We start from the raw sequence: 26,025 nt of genomic DNA, 5'->3' as shown, positions 1-26,025 counted from the left end.
ATCTGTACTGACTAGAAGTGGAAGCAACCTATTGAGCAGAAAATGAGTTTTTGGAAACCCACCATCGAGCAGGGAAATAACTTAATGCTGGTAAATTGATGAGTGAAAATTTCCAATCAGGTGTGTGTATATTGAAGTTTAAAACAACGAGGGAACAATATTTCCTTTTGTCAAAGTTTGTCCAAATATGACAGATTCCACACAGAATGTTTGCTTCCTAGCATACTTGCAAGATTGCAGAAGAATTGCAAGACAGCAGTTTACCCATGGTCCATAAATTACTTCAGCAGTCCTGTAGAGAAACAAAAACAGATGGGTGGACAAGTGGTAAGTGGTGGGGCCATAATAATTAGCTCACCTCACAAAAGTTCATCCCTGAAAATGTTGAATTGAAAGGATTAACTTACTTTTTGAAGTTTGTTGTATCAGACACATGTATCCACATTTAGAAAAAGAGAGTGAAATCAAAGAGTTAGAGAGCTGGATTCTCTGTTTCAGGGGGAAGTTGCTCAACTTGTGTGTCTGCATCCTGTGGGTTGAACTGAATATTGCTGATCTTCTTTCTTAGGCTTCGAAGCTAAGAGCTGTTGGCCTGTGGTTTACGCAAACCAGGCTAATGTCAGGCTGCTGCACATGTGTGTGGCCTTTGACAACCTGATTCTCATCCCAGAGGAGGCAAGGGTCCCATTTAAATTAAGCTGCTATGAATCTGACATTGATAGACAATCTGTCATTGAATATTCACAAATTCTAGATAGCAAGAAGACTTTGAGGTACACAGTTCTGCCAGTGTTGAGGAAATGATCTAAACCTTGACTGAAATGTCTCAGCTCGGTTGCTTGGCGCAATGGAGAATGTTTCATGCTTTGGTCGTGCCAGCTGTCACAATGAGAATACTGAGAAAAGTTTTTTTTTTTTTAAAAGGTCTGTCCGTAAGTTATAAACAATTGAATCCTTCCAGCAGATGACATAGCAGTATAACATGGTAACAAAGGTGAAATTGCATATCAGTGATTCTGTTATCTCTTATGTTGTGAAGAATTGACAGCTTCTTTCTCTCCTCTTTAGACTGGGATCCAGTGTGCAGTTCTCATGTGATGATGGCTATGAATTGCAAGGGTCTAAAAGCATCACCTGTATGAGAATGTCTGACTTATTCGCAGCTTGGAGTGATCACAGACCATTCTGCCGAGGTGAGAAATTACTGACAGTTACTATGCTGCAACAGATGACTAGCTTTCACCTTCACAGTTGTTCAGCACCATTATTCTTCTTCTTTGCTTCATTCTGCGACTTGATGTGTCCTTCATGTCAACACATGATTGAAGGAGTGGGGACTGAGTGAAAAACTAATCATTTTGAGTAGATAGGTGGCCATAGGAAAATAACTGCAGAAGCGATTTTACTTCCAAAGTTGTCAAAAAATAGCATTTGAGCAAGTATGTTTGTGAATAGCTTCTAATTAACTGTACTTAAATGTTATGACAATTTGCGTTATGTTTTGATGTTTGTCTAGATACTTTTGTTAATTGTACACCCAAGCAACAAGATGCTAATACAAAAAACAATGATATGTTTCATTTTAGCTTTGACAGAATAGTATAACAGCCACAACTGTAACACACGCAAATAACATTTTGAAATATCCAAGGTCTTGTTCAGACACTGCATTTTGAGCAATAGATGGGGGTGGTGTCTCTTTCATGAACCTTAGAATTATCCAATAATTTGAATTTTGCATTAAAGTGGAATTATAGTGCTCAAAAATAGATTAAGTTGCCACCTTGGATTAAGTGACATTGAAGTAAAAAGGACAGCAGGATACACAATTGTTGATTGTTTGCCATGTGTATGTGTGAGTATGTAACATATATGCATGTATGTATATGCAGCAACTGAATCTATGCCATATTTTTACAACAAAACAGTAACTTTCTCCCTGTGGAAAAACAAGACCTTGATTCATCCAATTTTCACATGAATGATATTAAAAGAAATTTATTCATTCACGGGATGAAGCTGTCACTGGCTAGGCCAACATTTATTGTCCATCTCAAAGGGTAGTTAAGAATCAAATACATTGTTGTGGATCTGGAGTCACACATAGTGAAGAACAGGTAAGGATGGCATTTGTTGAGAGTGTGTTGCTGGAAAAGCACAGCAGGTCACGCAAAATCCGAGGATCAGGAAAATCAATGTTTTGGGCCGGACCCCTTCATCAGGAATGAGGCTGGGAGCCTCGGGGATGGAGAAATAAATGGGAGGGAGGTGGGGCTGGGGAGAACCTTCCAGCTCAGCACCATCCTCATGACTTGCTCCACCTGTCAATCTTCCTTCCCACCTATCCACTCCACCGTCTTCTCCAACCTATCACCTTTATCTCACCTTCGTCTACCTATTACACTCTCAGCTACCTTCTCCCCAGACCCACCACCCTCCCATTTATCTGAAACGTCGATTTTCCTGCACCTCGGATACTGCCTGACCTGCTGTGCTTTTCCAGCAACACACTCTCAACTCTGATCGCCAGCATCTGCTCATCTCACTTTCTCCTAGTTGATTTCAACCTTACTGTGAAGCCTCTTCCAAGGATGCCCACCTTGAAGAAGTTCTCCTCCTATCTCTACAAAGATCTCATTGAGTCCCTCTCTCACTGTACTCTCCAAGTCCTCTCTTCTGCCCTGAAGCTCTTCAACCATGTCCTCAAGCAGACTCGCTACCACAGGCACATGTCCTTCCTCAGGAACCACATGATTCCACATGAATTCTGGACCACATTCAGACCAACCCAGTTTGGACCTGAACAGGATACCCAGTGCACATTACAAATCTGAAACCTTCAACAACAATTCGAAAGCATGCTCAGCTCTCTTCTCCCCAGCTCCACCCCCTTCCCATTTATCTCTCCATACCCGAGGCTCCCAGTCTCATTCTTGATGAAAGACTCTGGCCCAAAATATAGATTTTCCTGCTCCTTGAATGCTGCCTGACAGCAGGAAGAAGAAGGGTTACACCCAAAATGTCAACTTCTCCACCTCCTGATGCTGCCTGGCTTGCTGTGTTCTTCCAGCCTCCTGGTGCTGCCTGGCTTGCTGTGTTCTTCCAGCCTCCTGCTTGTCTACTATTTTTATTAATAGATTTGGTTCTGCCTATTGCAATAGCCACTTTGTTTGCTCTGATTCAATATATTAAAATCTGGATAGCAGGAATACGTGAAGGGAAACCAGCAAAATTGGAACGTGTTCAGTTTCTCTTTACCAAAGCCCCTCATCAAAGCTACTGACAGAGAAGAAATAGTAACAGACTTTAATTTTCTTTTACTGCCCACAATGAATTTCCATTTTTTTTCTGTAAGTGATACTTGAAGTCTGTGAATAGACCAGGAGAGATTTGTTTTATTCACACCACAGGCGCTGATTCAGCTCATGTAGAGTACCTGGAGGGATAATCACAGATGGCCTCATTTTTGGCAGGATGAAATGCAGCGACAAGTTGTAAAATTCACAAGCCAACAGGAACATTAAGTTGAATTGGAAAAATGAAAATGGGGAAATTGCTTGTCAGTGAGATGAGAATGCAAATGTTGCTTGTTTCTTTTTTGGTACATGTCTATGCTTTTCAGCACCACTGTTATAAAAGCCACTCTTTTGCACACAGACTGAAGCCTCCTCTTTGTCTTTCATTTTATTGAGCCTTATGGATGAACTATATAGAACATGAAGCATTGGTGGTCATTCTGTGGAGTGATTTTTGGGAGAATTCAATTATCATAACCATTTTTATTCAGCACTGAGTGTATAATATTATAATTTTGTAATTAAACTATACAAAACTAGAAAAAAAAATCCATCTTGTCAGTTCCCAAGGGTAAAATCATATCCTTCCTTTGAGAACAACTACTGATGTGTTCAGTACTCAATGTAGAGTATGAGATTTGTTTTACTGGATGGGAATTCATAGGCTGCGTACCAGTGATTTCCCTGGATCTGTTTTCTGCACAGCATTGCAGAATCACCTGTTCATACTCTTCTATGACCTTTATGCACACTTCTCCAAATAAGCTAACTGTCCAGTTCAAGCTTTAACCTCCAAGCTCTAACCTTTAGACAGTCTGTGTTGCATAGATCCTCATCCCTATGTGAAGTAGATGAATTAAACTACTCATTTTCCCAGAATTGAATGGCCTGTTTCCACACAGTATGGATTCTATGATTCTAAGATTTTCAGAATTTTATGTCAAAACATTTGGGCATGCAGTTTATCTATATCTTGGAGCTAACAAACTCTGATTTGGTTTCTGCTGATGTACCTGTGCTCCAGCATAAACTTTTCCAACTTTAAAAATAATTCTATGTGTAGTTAGGATCTAAGTTCAAGTGTCAGTTTAATTTGCCTCCTCTTTTCAATCTTGAAAATCTGATTGACTCTATCATTATCACTGACTTTCTTGTAAGAAATTATCACAAGTTATAATTATACTAATGTACTCACTGGATCAGAAAAAGAACTCCCATCAAATTCCTTTAAATTAGTTCATATTTTTGGTAGTATTTGCCCTAATACAAGGCTGCAGATGTAGTAATTGCTAAGAGGACAAAGATTTAATGAGATTGATGTCATCTTTTATTGTAGAAGTTGACACCATTGCTATTGCTTTGGAAAATGTATCAATTCTGGGTTTTTTTGCCAAGTTGCCACCTGGTTTAGTTGCACGTGGAATGTACTTATTGTTTTTCAACAGAGATGAAATTTACCACAATTGAGTATATCTGACTTTAATGATACCCTACAGTACAGTGGCATGGTGGTTCAGTGGTTAGCACTACTATCTCCTAGTGCCGGGACCTGGGTTCAATTCCACCCTTGGGTGACCATATTTGTGTGGATTTTGCACATTCTCCCTCGGTCTACGTCGGTTTCCTCTGGGTGCTCCGGTTTCTTCCCACAGTCCAAAGATGTGCAGGTTAAGTGGATTGGCTGTGCTAAATTGCCCATGATGTCCAGGAATGTACAGACTAGGTGGGTTAGCCAGGGGGAATGCAGGGTTACAGGTATAGGGTCAGGGGAGTGCGTCTGGATGGGCCACTCTTCGGAAGGTCGGTGTGGACTTGATGGGCCAAATGACCTGTTTCCACACTGTTGTAAGAATTCCATGATATTTTTAATGGCATCAAGGCCTCCTACCAGCATCAATTGTTTTTCATGTATTTTTAGCACAAATTCTATTATTCTCAACTGTTTTTCCCTCTTTTGTTGCAGCTCGAGTATGCGGTGCCCACCTGAGTGGTCCCACTGGAGTTATTTCATCCCCTAATTTCCCTGTGCAATATGATAGTGATGCACACTGTGTGTGGGTGATCACTGCCTCTGATCCAGACAAGGTAAACTACTTCCTTTCCTTGCAATCAAGTTTACCATAACTCACAAATCTTAATTGCATCGTCCTTGTGCACAATCCATTAACAATTCACATGAGAAGCTGCTTAATGACAGGCTGATATTCAGGATACGTTTTGCCAGAAGGGATTATGTTTCCTTAAAATTTAGTGACAGTTTAAAAAGTTGAAGAAGATGTAAACAGCTTATAGTCGGTAGTGACAAAGTTAATTCAGAATTCCATTTAGTTTTTTGTTCTTGGAATATAAAGAAATGCAAAAATGATTTCCTTCCCCAAAGACCCTGCTTTCTCGATCCATTACTGTTGAGAACAATGACTTGCATTTTTATGGACCTTTCATGAGCTCAGAATGTTCTAAAGTGTTTTACAACCAATTATGTACTTTTTGATAAGTTCACTCACTGCTGGAATATTGGAAATGCAGCAGTCAATTCCACCCACTAGCTTTCCACTGGGAGCAATGACCCAAGACAGTGTTGGATTGGCAGGGGTAGGTTCAGCAGTGGGGGATGTCAAATCTGGTGGATGGGGGGGTGGTGTCAGGGGACGGGAGGGTGTGTCTGTAGATATGGAGGAAGTAATCAGTGTTCTTCAGAGGATCTGATCAACAGTTACCCAGGTGTTCAAGCAGGTTTTTAATCCTCAAGCATTTTCTGAGTAACTCTGAACCAAATGCAGACTAGAATCTCTGTCTGTCGAGGACTTTTTCAAAGACTTCCAGAAACCAAATGCAGGGTAATTGCTCTGAAGAAATTTCAGTTTCCTGGTTACTTAATGTGAAGCCAACTTTCTGCATGGTCCCAATGTGCAAAGCCAGTCTACATTGCTGCATCAGTATCTGACCATCCATATTAATAGGCTACTGTATTCACTATATTTACACTATATTTACTATAAACTGACCGACTCCCACAGCTACCTAGACTACACCTCCTCCCACCCTGCCCCTGTAAAAACGCCATCCCATATTCCCAATTCCTTCGTCTCCACCGCATCTGTTCCCAGGACGACCAGTTCCAAATCCGTACAACCCAGATGGCCTCCTTCTTCAAGGACCGCAATTTCCCCCCTGACGTGGTCGACGATGCCCTCCACCGCATCTCTTCCACTTCCCGCTCCTCCGCCCTTAAGCCCCGTCCTGGCAAACAAATAATAGCTAGTGGCATATAGCTGCGGCATTAGACTATCCTTGCCTGTTCATTTTGTCTGAGGATATTGAATGCCTGTGGGCAGATACTGCAGGCAAATCAGAAGGTGTTGACAGTGTCCCAAACAAAACCTTGCATAATTTTCAGTCCATTTAATTTAAATAAATAAAACAATAGGGCCAGCTCCCTTAAGGTAGATGCCCACAGGCACCTCTTCTGATTTTCTTTCTGGTTGATGCAGTGTCGATGTGATTCAATGGCCTCAGGCAAGGAATAGGGACAGTAGATTGCTTCAGTACAAAATTATAGGCTGAATATCCATGAAGATACAGATTTGTTGAAGGGAACGTTTTTTTTCTCTGCACTTCAGGTCTATAACACTTTCCAACACTATCACTATTGAAGTAAGATAGTTTTCCATATCAAAATGGAGAACTTCGCATTTATCCACATTATACTGTAAATCCTTCGAACTCAGCACTGCCTTCCTAACCTGCAATCTTCTTCCTGACCTCTCCGCCCCCACCCCACTCAGGTCTATCACCCTCACCTTGACCTCCTACCACCTATCGCATTTCCAACACCCCTCTCCCAAGTTCCTCCTCCCTACCTTTTATCTTAGCCTGCTGGACACACTTTCCTCATTCCTGAGGAAGGGCTTATGCCCGAAACATCGATTCTCCTGTTCCTTGGATGCTGCCTGACCTGCTGCGCTTTTCCAGCAACACATTTTCAGCTCTGATCTCCAGCATCTGCAGTCCTCACTTTCTCCTACTGTATTCATAGCCAGCTAATCGATTTCAGTGGTATTGGGTGAGGGAAACATATTTGCCAGGACAATAGAGAGAACCTGTTACCTGTGCAACATTTTATGTTCACCTGAGAGGGCAGATAAGACCTTGTTTGACACATTTGAAGAAACAGCACCTCCAACAGTGCAATGTACCATCAGTACAGGACTGAAGTGACAGCCAAGATTATACATTTTCCTAAAGTGCATATTCATCTATAAATTCCAAATACGATTCAGACATCATGATTGTAAATTATATCTTCGAGACATTATGCTATTTTTTACCACAGCCTCTATGTTTTGCCATTGTTCAAGCTCTTTTTCTCAGTTTGTAAGTATATTGACTGCGAGTGCGAAATTGTTTTATGACTATACAATTTGTTCAGAAATCTGTTAAGTGACAGTTAGTTGCTAATGGTACAGAGCTTGAATATTGCTGAAAAAGTACAGTTGTTGCATGCTGCTACTTTGCAAAATCAGCACCGATTGTGTTTACTACTAACTGGATGCTGCCGTCGATCCAAAAAAGACCTCTACCTATCAATGAAATTATTAATTTAGTACCTGATTTTCATTGCCAGTGTTATACTCAGTACATAGACAATACATCATTTGGTACCAAACGGCATGGCACTTTTTGTATTTGCAGCAGAGTAGATATTGACTGTACCTAACTTGCCTTTGCTCGCAAAATTCAAAACAATGTCCAACATTCAGTGTAATGCTATGATTAAACAACATTTACAGAAAAATCTTGAATATGCTGTGAAAGACACTACCGATTTGGATGTTTGTAATAGTTAACAAGTCAGTCAATACCTGCAAACTGAAAACACAGTGTCCGATATGAGGTGTGATTCTGAATTCAGACAATATTTGCTAAATAATCCCAAATGTGCTACAGATTTTACTGTTAAGCAATTACAGTGTAGTGCACTCGTGCATATTGGAAACCACATTTATTCATGCACAGTGCCCCGTTTTGTGCAGACAGAAAAAATATTTACACACATTGTGTCTATTTCATCTTAAAGAATAGGGTTCGGCCACTCTCTGGTTCATTATTTAAGGCACAGCCTTACCTAACCAAAGTTAACTTGTCTGATTCAAATTTAACAAAGCATGGCAGTTAACCAACAGTCATTATCTAACATCGTTCTCTACCAAGCCTTTGTCTGCCTGACTATTTGACTTGCTTCCCTTATCTAGTGTACTCACCTCAGTCTTTTGGTTTGCTCACTATCACTTTGACTCCCCACTCTGATCCCCCACACCCTCTCCCATTTTACAGCCTCCCAAGTAGCACTAGCAAATCTCTCAGCAAGAATATTGATCCCCTTCCAATTCACGTGGAACCTGTCTCCCTTGTACAGGCTATTTCTACCCCTAAAGAGATCCCAAAGATCCAAAAATGTGAATCATTGCCTCCTGCACCAGCTCTTCAGCCATGCATTCATCTGCTCTATCCCCTTATTCCTACTGTCACTAGCATATGACACCAGTAGTAATCCAGAAATGACCACCCTTGAGGCCCTACTTTTCAACCTCCAGCTTAGTTTCCTATATTCTCTTTGCAGGGCCTCATCCCTTTCTCAGGTATGTTGTTGGTGACCCCTGCTGGTCACACTTCATTTCAGAATATTCTGCACCTCTCTAAGACATTCTCGACCCTGGTATCAGAGTGGCAACACACCATCCTTATGTCTCACAGATAGCTGCAGAAACATCTGTCTGTGCCCCTGACTGGAGAGTCCCCAATTATAATCATTTGCTTGGAACCTGACATACCACTTATTACAGTGGAGCCAGTCACAATACCAGAAACCTGGCTGTCAGCACTATACTCCCTGAGAACTCGCACTTCCCCGCCCCCCCCACCCCCACTTCCCCCCCACCCCCACTTCCCCCTCACTTTACAATATCCAAAACTGCATAGTTGTTTGAGTTGGGGATACCCACAGGAGATTCCTCCACCACCTGGTTACCTGTCCTACCATTCATAACAGTCAACCATCTACCTGAGTGTATCATCAATTTTATATTTACTGAAACTGCCATCCATCACACCCTTGTGCTCTTGTTAACTCCTCACTGCCTTTAACTGCTGCTCCAACTGATCCATGCAGTCCGATAGAGTTTGCAACCAAACATACTTCCTGCAGACATGGTCTTTCGGAACTAACAAATTCTTCCTGATCTCCCACATCTGGCAGGAAGAGCACATCACCTGACTAAAATCCATTTCTACCCCTTTAACAATTAACAGCCTCAAGAGTTATTGAAAAACAAACACAAAATGCAGCATTAGCACAGTCTTACTACTCAAAAACACTGCTCTGGGATAACGTACTACCAATCCTTAAAGTTAAAAGACAGTCAAGAGACAGTATAAACTTAAGAAAAAAAACCCTCACCTTACTGTTATAGATTTCCATTAAAAAGACATTAACATTTAGAAGTTTTCTAAGTCTTCAAAATCAAAAACTTAGCTGATTTTTATTTTTCATGGGATGTGGGCATCACTGGCTAGTCCAGCATTTATTATCCATCTCTAACTGCTCAGAGAGCAGCCATGAGCCAATGTTATTGCTGAGAGTCGGGAAGTACAAGTAGGCCAGACCATGTAGGGATGGCAGATTTTATTCCCAAAAGGAAATAGTAAAGAAGGTTTTCTTTTAATGATAGTAGACAATGTTTATGTGGTCGAGAGTGTGGTGCTGGAAAAGCACCACAGTCTGACCTGCTGTGCATTTCCAGCATCACACTTTTTGACACTTATTCTGGTCTTGGCCAATGTTTGCACCTAAACATTACCCATTCACTCCCTTCTCACCCATCGTCCCTCTCTCTCAACACACACTCTCACACACTCCCTCTTGTTTGTTTTGTATATCCTTTCAATAGTGAAGCTATTTAAATCACTTCTTCACATCTTACGTTAGATACAGTACTGAATTATCTGAAATGATCTGGATGAAATTGAGCTGTAAACAATCAAAAATGAAATAGGCATACACTATATTGACAGTCTGTGGGGCATTTTTAAATATTTTTATTTTGTTCAACTAAACTGGTAGCTTTGTAGGGTTTTGACTTTAATGTAGCATTTGAATCACTTTGATAAATTACTGTGAAAGTATTTTGTTGTCACTTTCATTGAACAAAATAAACTGTTCCTTTGTCACTGGCTTTAACGGCTGCTCCAACTGATCCAATAGAGTTTACAACCAAACACACTTCCTGTAGACATAGTCTCCAGGAATATTCAAATTTGTCTTGATCTCCCACATCTGGCAGGTTGTTTTTCACTGGCTACAAACTTCAGTTGTCACTCGAACGTTGTCTGCCTCTTTTTGAAATGTTCATTAATATCCATTAATCAAGGATGTGTACTTGCAAAAGTGATTTACTGGCAGTCCCATGGTTACAGTCAGTTTTCTAAGCTTTCTATCATCTCTATGATATGAGTGACCTACATATACCAATTAATTGCACATTACACAACACTGCAGAGTTATTTGTGCATTTTTAAAAAATGTTTCACATCCTGTCATTACCAATTTTGACAGAAACTATTTGAATTCACCTTGTTACTTTAGTTACACCAGGGAGCCAATATCTCAACTTGGCAATATTCATAATTACTGGAAACACAATGATTTCCTGTTTTATGATTAGTATGTGTACTATAACACTTTTTAATACATTATAAATTCATGAGATCTCATTAAGAATTATTTTAGATTTCCAAAATGTGTGTTATTTTGCTTAGGTTATAGTTTGATAACAAGATTTAGCATTTTCTGGTTAGTATTGCAAAACTTTCTCAGTTTTCTATTTGTCTCATGTTTTATTTTTAATTTTTTGTTGCTTAATATGTTAATGGGGAGGGAGGGCTGCAGATTCCTGAAACACTGAGGCCAGTTCTGGAGCTTATAGCTCATAAGGAGGAAAAGTTTGGCATCAAAAGCTGAAGTTCCGTTGATGGCAAGAGAAACAGAAGTTTAAGTAATGAAAAAGGGCATATGGCAAATGCCAGATCCAAAGTTCAATGTGAAGCCAGACAGAATGCAAAGAGTGAAGGGGAACATGGAAAAGCATTTTAAAAAGGATTAATAATGAGCATGTGAAAATCTGAGTCAATGACAAAAAGAGGAGAAATCCTGAAATCTTTTATGAATGCTGGAAAATTATAAAGCTGGCTAAAGGAATGGCAATTGATTTGGGTAAAGTCTACTCTTGTTAAAGTGGAGTACCTAACTGAGTTACTGAATGATTATCTTACGACTGTCTTTGCCAAAGAAATAAATGTGGATAATGTTAGTGTGGAAGATTGAGATTTTAAATCAGACAAAAAGAATTATTTAGAAACGTGATGCTGCATAGGCTGACATCATTTAAATCTAACTAATCATTCAGTCCAGATAGAATCCACCTTCAGTTGCTGAGGTAAGCTCTGGCAACAATTTTTCGATTACCCTTGAATATGGATATTATGCCAGAAGTACTGGAGGTCTGCAAATGTTTACATCCCTGCTCAAAAATAGGAGGGATAAGCTTAGCAACTATAGAGCAATGGGTCTAATGTCACTCAGACACTTGTAAAGGACAACATTGATTCTCACTTAGAAGCAAAAAATGCTGGGACAGTGAGCACAAACTCATTAATGGTAATCATATCCTGACTAACGGAACTCCTTAATGAAGTAACAAAGAAGAATAATGAAGGTAGTGGATTGGATGATGTTTACATGAGTTTTGAAAAGCATTTGGTAAAGTACCTCCTGATAGACTTATTCAGATAATGGAAACTCATGTTACTAAAGGGACAGTGAAAACTTTGACATATAATTGTCTGGGGGTTAAGGACCAAGGGCTTTAAGAAAAAAATTAGTAATCTAAATGCCTTTGAATGCAACATGCTCTTTCTGAAAGAAGGGAACCAATCACTTCAGCTCTGTTGGAACATTCTTGCTTTTGAGTTGGAAAGTTATGGATTTGTATAAGAGTCAATGCTTCGGCACTTAATCAATGGTTGACACGAATGCAATATGGAGGAAGTTGATGGTCCTGCTGTCTTACGAGGCAACATTAATCTGTTCAAGGAGAATAAAAGACCCTGTGTTGCTATCTTTCAGTCAGCACTTCCACGTCAAACCACTGGCTCATTTATCTCATTTCCATTTCAGCACCTTGGTGTGTGCAAAATATGTGCTCTATTTGCCTAAATAATCATGACTACATTGGCCATGACACTATTTGAAATATCCTGACTACAGGAAAGGTGTCATATGAAGTTTGCATTTTTATGAGTGTTGTTGAATGTTATTCCTTACAATGAAGTGTCAGTGTATGACAAATGTAAATCTTTTTACTTTAAGTTCTGGATCAGACCAGAGTCCCTCAAAATGTATTAAGAAAGTGTAATAGACTCTATTTTTTTTCTGATCTAAAAGGTAAAAGTGAGGTGCTGTGTCCCATTTCAATTCAATTGGTCAAATTACTTGAAGTTAAGCAAAACACAATTTATTCGAACACTATAGTTAAAATACAACAAAAGAATGAGAAACTTGGAATAACTTACTCTGTTGGAAAACTTAACAGAATAATAGGTACATTACGATTACTAATTAACTGTCCTAATATTGTAAAATTCCATAAACACATCCTTGGCAAAAGGCAAATTCAGAAAACAGAATTGTCTCACATGCAACTTGCATAGCAATTCAGGAGGAAAAACATCCAGAAGAAGCTCAGGGAGAGAGTCTAACAGCTGTGAAAGATTCAGTGCCTTTCAACCTACTCAGCGACAAATGCTACGTGGTGCTGGAAGAGCACAGCAGTTCAGGCAGCATCTGAGGAGCTTCAAAATCGACGTTTTGGGCAAAAGCCCTTCATCAGGCTCCTCGGATGCTGCCTGAACTGCTGTGCTCTTCCAGCACCACTGATCCAGAAATCTGGTTTCCAGCATCTGCAGTCATTGTTTTTACCTCCATAATAATCGGCAGGCTGAAAAGCTGGAATGGAATATGACAACCGGCACACTGGTTAGATTAGATTAGGTTAGATTAGATTCCCTACAGTATGGAAACAGGCCCTTCGGCCGAACAAGTCCACACCAACCCTCCAAAGAGCAACCCACCCAGACCCATTTCCATCTGACCAATGTACCTAACACTTTGGGCAATTTAGAATGACCAATCTACATCTTTGAACTTTGGGAGGAAATCGGAACACCTGGAGGAAACCCATGCAGACACAGGGAGAATGTGCAAACTCCACACAGACAGTCGCCCGAGGCTGGAAGTGAACCTGGGACCCTGGTGCTGTGAGGCAGCAGTGCTAACCACTGAACCACTGTGCCACCCCTCAAACATTGATCTGTTATCTGTCAAATACTAGGGTCAACGTTTGCACAAGATACATGGAATATTCCAGGTTATTTGACCAAAAATAGGGAGTTGACTTTTACATGAGATTGACTATTACTTGAGTACGTTGGGTAAAGATTCCTGTTCTATAGGTGGGGGCTTGACCACACCCATTCAGGCTGCTTCTATTGTTCTAACTTTTAAATAAAACACTAAAGGCTTCACAAGTTGTTTATCTTCCCATAATTTTGCAATATTAGGACAGTTAATTAGTAATTGTAATGTACCTATTATTCTGTTAAGTTTTCCAACAGAGTAAGTTATTCCAAGTTTCTCATTCTTTTGTTGTATTTTAACTATAGTGTTCGAATAAATTGTGTTTTGCTTAACTTCAAGTAATTTGACCAATTGAATTGAAATGGGACACAACACCTCACGTTTACCTTTTAGATCAGAAAAAAATAGAATCTATTACACTTTCTTAATACATTTTGAGGAACTTTGGTGGTGAAACACTGCTAATCTTGAAGCAAACAAACTCTTTGGTGTGGATTTTTCCTTTCTTGCTTTCAGTTTGAATTTTGCACCAAATCAGGGGAATTCCCAGGCATTCAGCAACAAGTTAACAAATCAATCTTATTCAAATATTTTCCAACACAACAAATCGCAGGTTAGAAATCCTGAAAGCTTCCATTTTTTTTCATTTTAAATTTATAAACAGAAAAATAAGTTGTGATTGTAATAAGAAAGAAACAAAAATGAAGCAACCAACTACAATGAACGTTCATACAATTACATCGATTTCTTTTTATTACAATGGAGACACATAACTTTCCACAAATATAAAATTAGCTTTTCAGGTGCAGTGAGGGTAAGATATTAAGTTAGTGGACCAATGAAAATCCAGTTACATCTCTTTCAACAAAGTGTAATTTTTTTACAGGTGTTTTTACACTGAGACTAACTGTAAAAGTGTAAGATTATCTCAATTGCCTTACTTACTTTGAGATTTCTGTCTGGGGGCACCTCATCAGTGTGTCTTCTGGAGTTGCATGGAAGTACTGACAATAACTCCTGGTTTTCCACACTACTCTGTGTACATGTGGCTCTCAGAATTGCTGTTAGCTTCAATGGCCTCATAATGGTAAACACTGACAGGTTGATATCCATTATATTCATATGACAGAATGGAATTCCTTAAGAGTAACCTGTTCTTTCTGAATGACATCACTGAGATTGCTTTGATATTTTTCTGTGATAAGTTTTTTTTTAAATATTTAACTCCACTGTCTACAGAATGGAATTTAAGAGAAAGCGATTGTTTGTGCATTGATAAAAAGGGCATGTACTTTCCATTAATAATATGCACGGCCTTTAGTTTCTTCAAGAGAAGTGACACTGTTAAATATTCACCCAGCCCGGGGATGGATTTTCTGAGCAGTGGCGATCACATTTTTCACAAAAGAAGAGTTTTTACAGGAGAAGCAGATCAGGACTCCTTCAGAAATGCAGAGCCATATTTTAAATCTGTTAGGTCCCTTGTAAGTGCAGGATAGATGGGGGAAGACAATTCATGCCCTCTCTTCAAAGCAGTCACTTGCCAAATTTTGTGATTTAAAGGTCCAGTATCACAGACAGCCAATTTGACAGCCGCTGTGAAAAGATACAATATATTAGATGTGACAGTATGATGCCAGGTGGGTAAGGGAGAGAGTGCCAACTTAAGGCATCAGGTTGGTAGGGCATAGTGTGCCTAGGTTGTTAGATGGGTGGATAAGTGCAAGGTGGTAATGGGGCCAAAGAGAGATGGAATGAATAGGATAGGCTGGCTGAGAATGACAAGTCAGGGGCAGTGGTTGGGTGGAGGTGGTGGTGTCAGATTTGGCAGTCGGGGATGTGGGGGTCAGCTCTTGTAACAGGTGGGGTCTGTCAGGAAGGCGATGAGATCTGGGTGGAGAGGGTGGTTGATAGATATTCAGCTCAGGGCCTGAGGACTGCAAGAGGTCTGGGGCAGTGTACCTAGGCATATGCGAGATACGTTTGGGGTCAGTTTGATAGTCACCCAGGAATTAGACTAAGTTTTTTAATAGTCTGTTTCTTGAGTAACTATTTACTTTATTGCAGTGGAACCCTCAAAGTTCTCCAATTTAAACTGTGAATTTTGGAGGGGTCCAGGCTTGGGAAATTACTGAGCGGAATCTTCAATTTCCTGGGTATTTCTGCTGGAGTCTGCAATGATGGAGATTTCACAGAGTCCCATTGTGCAACTCACATTGATGCTTCAGAAATGATTACATGGCCATTGTGACATCTAGGTTTATGTCTCCTCAAATAGTCAGGGACTGCAATCAGTTGTGATTGATCTTCAATCATGGAGCTGATGTTGAAATGTAATGCTGTGTCTTATTGATGATAAGTTGGGATGCCTATATATCAGTTTGAATCTATCAGTGGCTCAGTTATTAGCATTGCACATGATCAATTTGTTTTCTTACGGTTTTTGCTGAATATGTTCTAAAATCAATCTATACAGTAAAAATTCCATATTGCTGCAACTTAATGTTAAACATTTAAAGTTACTGTGAGACTCCCAATGTAGTAAATGTGAACACGATTAAATTGTAGTAGCTACTTAAGAAATCTTCTAAATTTTGCAAGCCCTGGGATTGCTGAATTGTTGTCATGTTTCATCAGATTTTATAACATCTATAATGATCACTGCACAACATAACCATACCACATCTTTCCACTTGTAGATTTCAGTAATCTCAGTGTTTAAAAGATATGCATGATTTAAAGGTATACACATAAGCCATATATTTTCAGTACATTGTACATGTTTTTCATGCCTATTCACCCAAAATTGGCCAATTCAAGACAATTTCAGGTTCAAATTATTTCTACGGCAAATGAACTTTCTGCAATCTTTTGTCCTTGCATGAAATACATTGCACTTGAGGCCAGCCCGACCAATACAACTAGGAATGACCATGATCAAATTAATTGTTGTTACAAATTTCTGTCCATTATGGCACTTTACTGGAGGCTCTTATTTTTTATGATTTGAAAGACATTAATGGGTACATTGTAAAGGCTTTTAACGTTTAAAATATATTTCCATTTATCTAAGGAACTGATGCCATTTGCAAATTAAACTGGTAAATTGTCTGTACAGATGTTTTTAAAAGTAATTTTCAGTTATTTGAAATCAAATGACTCAAAAAATTTGAATTCAGCAATAAGTAAAAACGTGTTTTTCTTTATTTATGCAAATCATATTTTAAGCTCCACCAGTAGAGTTACATAAGACTTCAATATACTGAGGATTATGTGTTTATGTTAAAAAAAGGTACATTCTAAAGTACTTTGCAGTTGCACTAGTTAAGGCAGGGCTCGTTCTTTACTAATAAGCAAGGGAGTTGGAACAGAAACTGGACAAAAAAAAATCACTTTAGAAAGTAAGCACAATTTTATTCATAGTCTGTGCTTGGATTGCTACTTATGTGCCCAAAGCAGAAACTCCTGACCACAACAGATTAAATCAAAAACATTGGTCTCTGAGAATTATTCTTAGAGAGTAGTTCAGTATCATTTGTTCTTTACTTGATTGGCCTTTGCCTCTGGACCTCAGCTGCTTAATGAAGGGTAACACTGAACTGCAAAAAAGACAAATAATCTTTGTTAGAAAGTGATTAAGCAGATTATAATGTAACATCAGAGCTTTCATTTGACTGATACCTCATTAGATTCTGATTTGTTTCAACAAACTGAAGTCAAAATTTCAAAACAAGTCAGGGAAAAAAATAATTTGTAAAGATCAGTAAACACTGTTGAATCAGGCTCTCATTATACTGTCTGTCAGTGGAGGCTGAGGGCTGAAATTCATTAGCAGTTAGTACATGCTCTAGCAGTAATGCAGTCTTCCCTCAAGGAAAACTGGAGAGAGACAAGATCATACTCTTCCAATGTTTGTTACTTGGTTGCTCCCTGACAAGTTTGTTGCCTTTAAAATTTCACAATTGAAGAGTTGTCTGGTGCCTTTAGAGGAAACATCTGTTAAATTACTGTTAAAGCACAACAACATTCTCCCTGCAGTCTGAACCCTTCATTACAGTAGCAGGTATTGAAGGGGATCTTGTATTTTACACTCAGTATGTCATGCGAGTTAATGCATAGCTCACAGTGGTTTACAAGGCATTGACATGATTAGGGTCTCAAATCTTCAACTGATCCACAAAATCAAGTCTCAAATGGTCAGTCACCATCACCAGAGATTTGGAAAGCTCTCAGAAAATATCCTACTGGTCTATTAAGAAGGTATACCAGTGGAGATTTTCAAGTTGCTTCACCGGGTATAAGTTAGCATTGCCGATAAAATACACAGTTTAGAAGATGCTTGATTTTCATTTCCAATGAACAAATTATGACTAGTTGAAAATCAAGCTTGACAAAGTATTTGTGAATATATTCCTTAAATATGGAATAATATGAGGAGGGATGGAGAGAGTGTTCTTTTATGAAACTATTCCATTCTCACACCTGAGCTTTTAGCATTGTTCAAGTCCCACTCCTGTACTTGAGTAGAAATATCAAGGTTAACATTCCCTAATGTTGAAGGAATATTGCAGTGTCAGAGGTGCCACCTGTCAGAAGAGATGTGAAACCAAGGCTCCCTTACTTCCACAGGTAGATGTATGGGAGTTAGCTGTGCATGGTGTCCAGACTAATACCTACCCCTCAATCAAGATCACAAAAACAACTTCTCATTTTTGCATTGCAGTTTGTGGAGTTTTGCTGTGTGTAACATGGCTGCTCAATTTCTTGCATCATAATTGTATCAAAACTTCAAAAGTAAAAGTACTTCCTTGGCCAGTGAAGTGTTTTGAGACATTCAGTGGTTATGAAAAATGCTATATAAATATAAATACATTCTATTTCAAATGTTTTGGTGAATTTTCTTGATTATGAGTACCGAAAAACCTTAAGCACTTTCACTTTTGGCTGATAGTATCAATTTTAATAGCAAGCACGATATAGCATCTGACTGATTTGAGTAAACCATCCTCTCATGTTCCACTGAAATTTATTAACCCTATCCTCAGGTATCTTTGCAACAGTGTGCCGTTTGAGTTCACCACACAGCCAATCTTAGTGAACAAGGCAGCTGTGATAAAGTGAATATGCTGCATGACAGCATACAGAAAGCCACTTTCTCTAGCAATCTGCCAGCTGTTCATGAAATAAATCAATGGATAACTGAATTAAGCATCATATATAGTCATGTCATTAGTGCATTACACGGATGGAAGCTGACTATTGTAAAGGCGCACAGCTGCACTAATTGAGTTGGTAAAGCTATCGTGGGCGGAATTCAGTCCGCGAAAGACTGATGTGATTGACTTTGGATGAAACAAAGAATATTTTCTTAATGATGAAAAGATAGGTGCGTATAACAGAGGACCAGGCGTTTGCATAGATTTGAGGTGTCGAAGTGCCCAGTCGCCAAAACCTAATACCAGGTACAAAATGGAATCAAAGCATTTCATGGAATGTTAACTTCTTTTTCACACTGTTTTGGACACAATACACAGGGACATACTGATGCTATGTTACATAACCATATATTTATATATAGACATGGGTAGGAGGTTGCGCGAGATGCAGGGGTACCAATCTAACTCATCAAAATGTTACAAACATTTACAGAGTTATGAGGGGAGTTTATATAAACTTCCAACCCTGAGATTGGAAGATTGAAGGAGGATGTAATTGAGGTGTTTAAAACAACAAAAGAATTCATTAGACCACACATAAAGAGCTATTTCCTTTTGTTGCAGAACCCTTGCACAGCAGCTTAATGTGACCTGACTGGTGATGGGTAGATTCCCTATAAAGTTCTCTCTGCCAGCCCTTTTGGAAATTAAATCTTTCCCAGAGGGATGAAATCTTGTGATGACCTCTGGGACTGTGATTTTTAACTTCCACTTGATCACAAAGATGAATTGTTAATTTTCCTTGGTTTCATTGAATATGTTTTGGAGGTTTTTTTTAAATTATAGGATTCTGAACAAGTGTTTGCAGTGATGGGTTCTCACAGATGAAAAGGAAAACCTGGAGCAGCAGGCATATCTTAAGGGAATCAAAATCTGATTAGAGCATCACACAGGAAAGATTTCTTGGATGCTGTTTCTTGTACACCCTCTCCCCTTAAGAAGAGTTCCTCTTTTCAGTCCCTTTGTTCATTTTCCCCGTTGAGTTGCAAACACACAAGCTCTCAAACTGCAATCCACACACCTTACTATAGACAGGTTACCAAAATCTCTACTCTCCACATGAGAATGAAGCAACACTCATTGCCAAACCCAGCAACTCAATGCAACACCTCCAAAAACCCTGCTCAAAATCCTTCCACAAAGCTTTCAATTGCGGAGGTCACTTATAGAGTCATAGAGATGTACAGCATGGAAACAGACTCTTCAGTCCAACCTGTCCATGCTGACCAGATATTCCAACTCAATTTAGTCCCACCTGCCAGCACCCGGCCCATATCCCTCCAAACCCTTCCTATTCATATAAACATCCAAATGCCTTTTTAAATGTTGCAATTGTACCAGCCTCCACCACTTTCTCTGGCAGCTCATTCCATACACGTACCACCCTCTGTGTGAAAAAGTTGCCCCTTAGATTTGTTTCCCCTCTCACCCTAAACCTATGCCCTCTAGTTCTGGACTCCCCCACACCAGGGAAAAAACTGTCTGTTCATCCTATCCATGCCTCACATGATTTTATAAACCTCAGCCTCTGACACTCCAGGGAAAACAGCCCCAGCCTGTTCAGCCTCTCCCAATAGCTGAAATCCTCCAACCCAGGCAACATACTTGTAAATCTATTCTGAACCCTTTCAAGTTTCACAACATCTTTTTGATAGGAAGGAGTCCAGAATTGCACACAATATTCCAGAAGTGGCCTAACCAATGTCCTGTACAGCCACACATGACCTCCCAACCTCTGTACTCAATATTCTGATGAATAAAGGAAACTTGAGATAACTTCACATCTGAATATTAGATATGGCTGTTCCTTTGAGGAAGATCTCTCTTGCAGTTGAATGCATGTTTCACTTGAGGTGCTAAGCAAATGAGTTTGGTGGACCTCACAGTTCAAATTTGGAATATGAGTGACAGGTCAGCCCAAGTGGACAGTCAGGAAGCCTCTTGTGCAGCACCATACACTCGGCCATTAGCCATCTTCAGCATATGACTACCCTGGGACTAACCAAGAGCATTGCAGCCCACTCTAGCTTGCAGTGCACAGATTCCAGCACCATTGCTTTTAATAAAAACAGGAAGTGCTAAGAATTCTCTGAAGACAGAAACAAAGTTAAACTTTTTTTTGGAACTCAAGGCAGGGAGAGAGTGATCCAAAACATTACGTTTAAGATCCAAATATTTCCCGTAGAAGTTGGCCCAGGCACATTTCGCTTTGTGATCTTTCAAACTTTTAGAAGTCAAAACTTTTATCTGACCAGGTCCAACTTGATTCCAACCTGAATGCCAGAATATGTTAAATACTCACTATATTAACTTTATCCTTATTAGACATTGTGGTGTAGCAAATGTAAGATGGTCTTTTAGTTCTTAGGTGAACTGCTTCAGAGAAACTGGTGCTGTTACTATACTAACATTTGGCACTAAAACCAAGTACCAGGAAACTCATGGGCCATGTTTAACATTGATGATAATTTTTTAAAAAATTACTTTTGCTTCTGGCTACCATTGAAAATTCAGAGTATCTACCCATCTTTAAACTGGATTAGCATTGGGCTATTGATATCTAGCAAGCAGTTGTAAAATGCAGAGGGAGCAACAGGGCTTCAGAATGCAGTTTCTTGATTTGAATAGACTTAGTAATGAAACAAATAATTACAGTAGCTGTTATGTATTTCATATGTTATTTTCAGTGCCTTAAGAGTAATTAGTTGATTAAATTCTTAATCAATCAGTAAAGTGATAAAATGTGTTGAAACACATTGCTGCAAGTTAGAATATTTTTACATTAAATATTTTTAATCTGTTATTTTTATCATGCTGTCAGATTGACTTTATACTATTAGAGAACAGTACACTCCTACCAGGAACAAATAGATTGAAAAGATTAACCAGTAATGGAAGAAATACACCATGGAATCCAATGTCTTTGTGTTTGAAGGGCACTTAAAGGGAGATAAATCGATACTTGGAAAATAGAATATTACCAAGAACAAGTGGATAATTTCATCGAATGCCAAGCAAAAAAGCACAGCAGGCTTGATGGACCAAATACCTATTCCTTTGTCATGGCTCATTTTTACAGTCAAACAATTACTGTTTGCTTTGCACAGAATGATACCCCAATGCTTCACTTTCATTGAGTTCAATGTAGTTCTGGTGTCACTTGGGCAAAGCATCTAATTGCTTTCCTGTGCTTCATGATTTTTCAACTTTTTTGTTTGAAAGCTGAAGCGTTAGTTATTATTTCTCTTTTCACTTTTAGCTGCCATCCATTTGTAATAATATTGCCTGTTATTATTCCTTCAGAAAAGAGAGTGAACTCCCCAGTTGCTGCTACTATTGCTGGTCTTGCAGTCTGTGTTTTTTGTTTATTGCAGCTCAGGAATTTCGAAGAAAAACTCCCACTATTGATTTGTTTTCTGCAGACAGTTGTTAAATTACAGTGTTCCATTAAAGCAATCAGCCTTGCATTTGGGAACTGTAAAAAATAAAAGTTTATTGGGCTTCAATACTGTTACTTTTTTTAATCCTCTATTGAGGCAGTGACAAGTTAAATTACTTTACAAACCGTCTTAATGCTATCCCCCACCCCAAGTTCATTGCAAAGCAAGAAAGCGTATGTTACATCTTCAATAACAGCATCTTCCCTGTTTTTATTGGACTTCTGACTGGACCTCTCAAGTTTTAAATTTAAAGTTGATCTTGCTCTTCGTGCACCTTCTGTGCAACCATAAAACTATTATTTGCCCTGTTCTATTACTCTAATTCATTTTGTGTGATATGATCTATCTGTACCAAGTGCAAAACAAAACTTTTCACTGTACCTAGGTACATGTGACAATAATAATTCAAATCAAATCTATGTAAGGAAAAAAAACTTTGGACTGAATTTTACTAATAATCAGCTAAGTCTCAATTTAAGGGAGTTTCGCAAACAGTTAACTTTCTTAATTCTCATTATATATGTATCATTCCCCTACAGTACTGTGCTCTCAACAGCATTGACAAGACTCAGCCAGCTGGGACCTTTGGGATATATGCCTTCGATTCCATATTTAAAGCCCAGCTGTGTACCAGTTCGAATACTGCCAGCCAAGAATAGCCCTTTACAGAAGGTGCAGTCCAAAGGAAATGGACAAGAAATGTTTTGGCAGGCACATAATTGACATAAGTGACATTTCATTACAAATCGAATCTCTCCATCTTTAAATTTTGCTTTTACATTCTCACCTTTCTGATTGACTGTCATAGTACATGGCTGCAAGAATGAAGCCTATATAGAGACCTCTCCTCCTTGGAATTGTCTCATTTTAGAATCCTCTTTGAAGGAACGCTGCTCTCTCCCCACCTCCCAGCACCGTATAATGTCTTTTCATTTCTCAGTGTAGGAGCATTACATGTTGTAAAGCCTTCAAACAGTTGAAAATGTTAACTTTTATTGAACAATAGGAAATAAACAAAAAACCTGCGATTGCATCTCGGAATAAACAGGGCTGCATGCCTTTCGAGCAACAACAATTTTACAATGTATGAATGATAATCTTACCCAGGTAATATCAATTGGAATTTGGCTTCTTGTGCTTGATTCTGCACCATTTTATCATGCTAAACATGCTGTTCTTCCTGTTCAATGTCTTCATTTTCCTCCTTAGAAGACTTGCTGCTGCTCTCCCAGCTCTTCAGGATCCACCACACTCTGTCTCAATCAGGGCTTTCTATAACAGATCATTAATCCTTGTCTCCCAGAAACCATCAGAGTGTAAGGCATCCAGCCTTTGAGGTGAAGCATGAACCAGAGACTTCTCAGCCAAACAGGCATCATGGCATCTTCTAGGATATCTGGTGCAGACCTTCTAAAACCTGGTATTGATATCACAGATGACTTGTACATTGGCTGAATAGAACCCTTTTCTGTTGGTGAAATCAATTGCTTTATGAGATGACACACTCAACACGACGTGTATGCAGTCTGGAGCACCCTGCACCTTGGGAGAACCCAGCTATTCAGAAGCCAGTTGGCACAATTCACTGCCTGGGCTACAGCAGGTTTCATCACAAGAAAATGAGATGAAGCTATGTGATCTGAAAAAGATTGCATTGAAAACAGCCATGACCCATTTGTGTGTTGAAGATTGAGAAGTCTCATACATGTCCCTAGTGGATCCTTGGAGAAGTCAGTTGCATGAACATGCAGTTTTCACTTTAACAGCCGCTAGGATAGGATGGTCAAGACCCCATCCTCTTATTCTCACGCATTCTGCTCTAACAGTTGACACAGCTCTCTGATAATGACCTGGACATCATTCTTCTGTGGCAATAATGTGCCATGTTCATTTCGAGGAAATGGCATTGAGGACAATAGACTCTGAACTTCTTGAACTTCCTGCATATCCTAAAAGAACTTTCAACTTCAATTTCTTCAAGTGGAGATTGTTCAACCGACATGGAGATTGATGCAGGTCCTTGGTGTGCTGGACCAATTATTCCCCCTTAATTTTTTTTACCTCTTCTTTGCGCTGTGGCTTCAGAGGTGAACACTCCTGTTGTGGCTGAATCCTTTGGTCATGGTTCCAATGAACCACTGTGGGAGTATTAGAAACAGAATAGCTACTTAGTATGTCAACATTTGCATCACACACAAATGACAGTTTATTACAGATACAATGGGACACAATGGTTTCCATGAAGGATGGCCATGGAATGCCTGTACACAGAACTTGGGCAGAGTGGACCTTGTACTAATGCATGTGCAACACAAACCATTCCACACAAATACAGTAGGGGGTTGTAAGTGCAGTAGGATCCCTGAAACTTTGGCCCCTCCATCGCCATCTCCCCATGTCACCCAACAATAGCAGCAGAGCATAAAGAATTTATTGATAATACTTACGTTTCAAGGTGAGAGGGAATCAGTTCTATGGCCTTTTGCAGACTGTAGGATTTTGGATTGTCTCTGTGAATAGTGGTTCGCAGGAAACACTTTATCATAGTAAGGTATCCATCCGTTCAATGAATCATTGCTGAGAAAAAGCAACTTTGCTAAAAAGCAAGGCAAGACAGTAGTGCAGTGAGGTTTTAAATTCTGAATGAGGTCGCAGTATGAAAAAACCAAGAACAAGTCGCAATACAGTAAGTATCCAAGTAAATACAAAGTGAATGAGTGAGTGCTAAAAGAGCAAGCTAAGAGCCCCGACTTGCACCCTGTTTCAATGCACATAATTTCTTTGTGTGCAAAGTGCTGGCAAGTTGCATTACAATACAAGGTTTCAGTGCACTCCAAAGTGAAGTGAGGTATGTGCTGATGATGTGGTGAGCCTGGTGCGTGTCTGAAGCCAGTTTCTGCTGACAAAGAGTGCAGGCAGTCATTGCCCATGTAGTGTGCATGAGATGTTGGGGAATGTTGGTTGTCCAGGAGAGCAATCAGTGAGCTGGAGTTGCCAAATATCTGCTCAGACTTCCAAGTTGGGAGTTGATGCTGTTTTGTTTATCTTTAATGAATTCATGGGATGTGAGTATCTCTGACTGGGCCAGCATTTATTGCCCATGCTACAGTGTCATGGAGAAAGTGGTGATGAGCTGCCTTCTTGAAACACTGCTTTCGCGTATTATAGGTAATACCACAATGCCTTTAGGAAGGGAGTTCTTCGATATTGACGCAGTGACACAAGGCATGGTGATATATTTCCAAATCAGGATGGTGAGTGGCTCGGAGGGGAACTTGCATGGGGTGGTGTTCCCATAGATCTGCTGTGATGGAAGTGGTTGTGAATTTGAAAGCTGGTGTCTAAAGATCGTTGGTGAATTTCTGTTCCACTATGTGGTAAAATCACAAATTTCATGTGAATGAGGTGTGATTAGGTAACGAATGTGATTGCTTGCAAATAGGCTAGAGTCATAGAGTTATAGAGATGTACAGCATGGAAACAGACCCTTCGGTCCAACCCGTCCATGCCGACCAGATATCCCAACCCAATCTAGTCCCACCTGCCAGTACCTGGCCCATATCCCTCCAAACCCTTCCTATTCATATACCCATCCAAATGCC

The 26,025-nt window shown here is 39.5% G+C and overlaps 1 protein-coding gene across 2 annotated transcripts in view; it reads left to right on the top strand.

The window, feature by feature from the left end:
- The window catches only part of csmd2 (CUB and Sushi multiple domains 2), a 1,704,811-nt gene that overhangs the window by 1,178,141 nt on the left and 500,645 nt on the right, over positions 1 to 26,025 (top strand). For both annotated transcript variants that reach the window (XM_043717868.1, XM_043717867.1), the window contains 2 exons: positions 1,069 to 1,193; positions 5,260 to 5,381. In XM_043717868.1, the coding sequence (XP_043573803.1) occupies positions 1,069 to 1,193; positions 5,260 to 5,381 (247 nt within the window). The remainder of the gene's footprint in view (positions 1 to 1,068; positions 1,194 to 5,259; positions 5,382 to 26,025) is intronic.

This window comes from Chiloscyllium plagiosum, chromosome 27, assembly GCF_004010195.1.
Source record: "Chiloscyllium plagiosum isolate BGI_BamShark_2017 chromosome 27, ASM401019v2, whole genome shotgun sequence".
Taxonomy (NCBI): Eukaryota; Metazoa; Chordata; class Chondrichthyes; order Orectolobiformes; family Hemiscylliidae; genus Chiloscyllium; species Chiloscyllium plagiosum.
This window is presented reverse-complemented; position numbering and strand designations above follow the sequence as displayed.